We start from the raw sequence: 4,124 nt of genomic DNA, 5'->3' as shown, positions 1-4,124 counted from the left end.
ACCCTCCCCAGACCCACAGAGACATGTGGTAGTCTACACCCTCCCCAGACCCACAGAGACATGTGCTAGTCTACACCCTCCCCAGACCAACAGAGGAGACGTGTGGTAGTCTACACCCTCCCCAGACCAACAGAGGAGACATGTAGTGATCTACACCCTCCCCAGACCAACAGAGACATGTGGTAGTCTACACCCTCCCCAGACCAACAGAGGAGACATGTGGTAGTCTACACCCTCCCCAGACCAACAGAGGAGACATGTGGTAGTCTACACCCTCCTCCAGACCAACAGAGGAGACATGTGGTAGTCTACACCCTCCCCAGACCAACAGAGGAGACATGTGGTAGTCTACACCCTCCCCAGACCAACAGAGGAGACATGTGGTAGTCTACACCCTCCCCAGACCAACAGAGGAGACATGTGGTAGTCTACACCCTCCCCAGACCACAGAGGAGACATGTGGTAGTCTACACCCTCCCCAGACCAACAGAGGAGACATGTGGTAGTCTACACCCTCCCCAGACCAACAGAGGAGACATGTGGTAGTCTACACCCTCCCCAGACTAACAGAGGAGACATGTGGTAGTCTACACCCTCCCCAGACCAACAGAGGAGACATGCGGTAGTCTACACCCTCCCCAGACCCACAGAGACATGTGGTTAGTCTACACCCTCCCCAGACCAACAGAGGAGACATGTGGTAGTCTACACCATCCCCAGACCAACAGAGGAGACATGTGGTAGTCTACACCCTCCCCAGACCCACAGAGACATGTGGTAGTCTACACCCTCCCCAGACCCACAGAGACATGTGGTAGTCTACACCCTCCCCAGACCCACAGAGACATGTGGTTAGTCTACACCCTCCCCAGACCCACAGAGACATGTGGTTAGTCTACACCCTCCCCAGACCAACAGAGGAGACATGTGGTAGTCTACACCCTCCCCAGACCAACAGAGGAGACATGTGGTAGTCTACACCCTCCCCAGACCAACAGAGGAGACATGTGGTAGTCTACACCCTCCCCAGACCAACAGAGGAGACATGTGGTAGTCTACACCCTCCCCAGACCAACAGAGGAGACATGTGGTAGTCTACACCCTCCCCAGACCAACAGAGGAGACATGTGGTAGTCTACACCCTCCCCAGACCGACAGAGGAGACATGTGGTAGTCTACACCCTCCCCAGACCCACAGAGACATGTGGTAGTCTACACCCTCCCCAGACCAACAGAGGAGACATGTGGTAGTCTACACCCTCCCCAGACCAACAGAGGAGACATGTAGTAGTCTACACCCTCCCCAGACCCACAGAGACATGTGGTAGTCTACACCCTCCCCAGACCCACAGAGACATGTAGTAGTCTACACCCTCCCCAGACCAACATAGGAGACATGTGGTAGTCTACACCCTCCCCAGACCAACAGAGGAGACATGTGGTAGTCTACACCCTCCCCAGACCAACAGAGAGGAGACATGTGGTAGTCTACACCCTCCCCAGACCAACAGAGGAGACATGTGGTAGTCTACACCCTCCCCAGACCAACAGAGGAGACATGTAGTAGTCTACACCCTCCCCAGACCCACAGACACATGTGGTAGTCTACACCCTCCCCAGACCAACAGAGAGGAGACGTGTGGTAGTCTACACCCTCCCCAGACCCACAGAGGAGACATGTGGTAGTCTACACCCTCCCCAGACCCACAGAGGAGACATGTGCTAGTCTACACCCTCCCCAGACCCACAGAGACATGTGGTAGTCTACACCCTCCCCAGACCAACAGAGGAGACATGTGGTAGTCTACACCCTCCCCAGACCAACAGAGGAGACATGTAGTAGTCTACACCCTCCCCAGACCCACAGAGACATGTGGTAGTCTACACCCTCCCCAGACCAACATAGGAGACATGTGGTAGTCTACACCCTCCCCATACCAACAGAGGAGACATGTAGTAGTCTACACCCTCCCCAGACCCACAGACACATGTGGTAGTCTACACCCTCCCCAGACCAACAGAGAGGAGACGTGTGGTAGTCTACACCCTCCCCAGACCAACAGAGGAGACATGTGGTAGTCTAAACCCTCCCAGACCAACAGAGGAGACATGTGGTAGTCTACACCCTCCCCAGACCCACAGAGGAGGAGACATGTGGTAGTCTACACCCTCCCCAGACCCACAGAGGAGACATGTGCTAGTCTACACCCTCCCCAGACCCACAGAGACATGTGGTAGTCTACACCCTCCCCAGACCCACAGAGGAGACATGTGGTAGTCTACACCCTCCCCAGACCAACAGAAGAGACATGTGGTAGTCTACACCCTCCCCAGACCAACAGAGGAGACATGTGGTAGTCTACACCCTCCCCAGACCAACAGAAGAGACATGTGGTAGTCTACACCCTCCCCAGACCAACAGAGACATGTGGTAGTCTACACCCTCCCCAGACCAACAGAGGAGACGTGTGGTAGTCTACACCCTCCCCAGACCGACAGAGGAGACATGTGGTAGTCTACTAGTCTACACCCTCCCCAGACCAACAGAGGAGACATGTGGTAGTCTACACCCTCCCCAGACCAACAGAGACATGTGGTAGTCTACACCCTCCCCAGACCAACAGAGGAGACATGTGGTAGTCTACACCCTCCCCAGACCAACAGCGGAGACATGTGGTAGTCTACACCCTCCCCAGACCAACAGCGGAGACATGTGGTAGTCTACACCCTCCCCAGACCAACATAGGAGACATGTGGTAGTCTACACCCTCCCCAGACCAACAGAGGAGACATGCGGTAGTCTACACCCTCCCCAGACCAACAGAGGAGACATGTGGTAGTCTACACCCTCCCCAGACCCACAGAGGAGACATGCGGTAGTCTACACCCTCCCCAGACCCACAGTAGGGGTTAGGGTTAGTGTTAGGGTTAGGGTTAGGGTTAAAGACACTCAGGTATACTGTACCTGGTTGAGGAAGAAGGCAGTGAAACTGATGCCGAACTTGGTGGGAACAACAGCCAGGCCTCTCTTAGTCCAGCGGTTCTGTCTGAGAACACACAGAAACACTCTTTCTCTACAGATCATATATAATACAATATAATATAATACAATATAATGTAATATAATGTACTATAATATAATATAATTATATAATACAATATAATGTAATATAATGTACTATAATATAATATAATTATATAATACAATATAATGTAATATAATATAATGTAATATAATATAAAATAATACAATATGTAATATAATATAATATACTATAATAAAATATAATACAATGTACTATAATATAATATAATAAAATAATAGAATAATATACATATAATATAATATAGATATATTTCTGATTTGATTTATAGTTTAAAAAAAAATAATCTACTTTTTCTCCTCCTTTTTCTGTGATTTTTCTCCCATCCCAATTTCCTCTCGTGCCAATTCTCCCTCCCCTGTCCTGATCGTTGCTCACATGTGCCCCCCACTGGCCGGCCGTAGGGAGGATAGAAGCCCATCACATGTCCCCTCCGATACATGCGGAGTCAGCCAGCCACTTCTTTTCACCTGCCAGCGCGGACTCTCATTGGCGAGGTGTAACGTGTGGGAGGCTCACACTACCCCCGCCATTTCCTGTCTTTGCTGTGCAGGCGCGCTGACCGACCTGTAGGAGTCGCTGTTTACAACGACCAGATTACCACCCATCGACTCTCCTCCCGCTGACTCTGCCAATTGAGTCAGTATGACGGCGGGCCCAAGCCGGAGGCAACGCTGACAGCCGGATTCGATACTGGTGTCTCTTGCGTTGATTTATAGTTATTTTTTTTAAGTTCTTTTAGGATTACCTTGCTGCTAGTTTAGCTAACTAACCTACAAGTACATTACCTTGCTGCTAGTTTAGCTAACTAACCTACAAGTACATTACCTTGCTGCTAGTTTAGCTAACTACACTACAATTACATTACATTGCTGCTAGTTTAGCTAACTACACTACAAGTACATTACCTTGCTGCTAGTTTAGCTAACTACACTACAATTACATTACCTTGCTGCTAGTTTTGCTAACTACCCTATAAGTACATTACCTTGCTGCTAGTTTAGCTAACTACCCTACAAG

The 4,124-nt window shown here is 50.1% G+C and overlaps 1 protein-coding gene across 1 annotated transcript in view; it reads right to left on the bottom strand.

Annotated features, from left to right (window-relative positions):
• Nucleotides 1-3,047, bottom strand: part of LOC311248733 (xanthine dehydrogenase/oxidase-like) — a gene marked incomplete at both ends in the record, with an annotated part of 24,846 nt that extends 21,799 nt beyond the window's left edge. Inside the window, one exon of the mRNA XM_084339565.1 lies at nt 2,966-3,047. Coding sequence (XP_084195691.1) covers nt 2,966-3,047 — 82 coding nt within the window. The remainder of the gene's footprint in view (nt 1-2,965) is intronic.
• Between the last annotated feature and the right edge of the window lie 1,077 nt (nt 3,048-4,124).

This window comes from Notolepis coatsorum, assembly GCF_963971535.1.
Source record: "Notolepis coatsorum genome assembly, contig: SCAFFOLD_1966, whole genome shotgun sequence".
Classification (NCBI taxonomy): domain Eukaryota; kingdom Metazoa; phylum Chordata; class Actinopteri; order Aulopiformes; family Paralepididae; genus Notolepis; species Notolepis coatsorum.
This window is presented reverse-complemented; position numbering and strand designations above follow the sequence as displayed.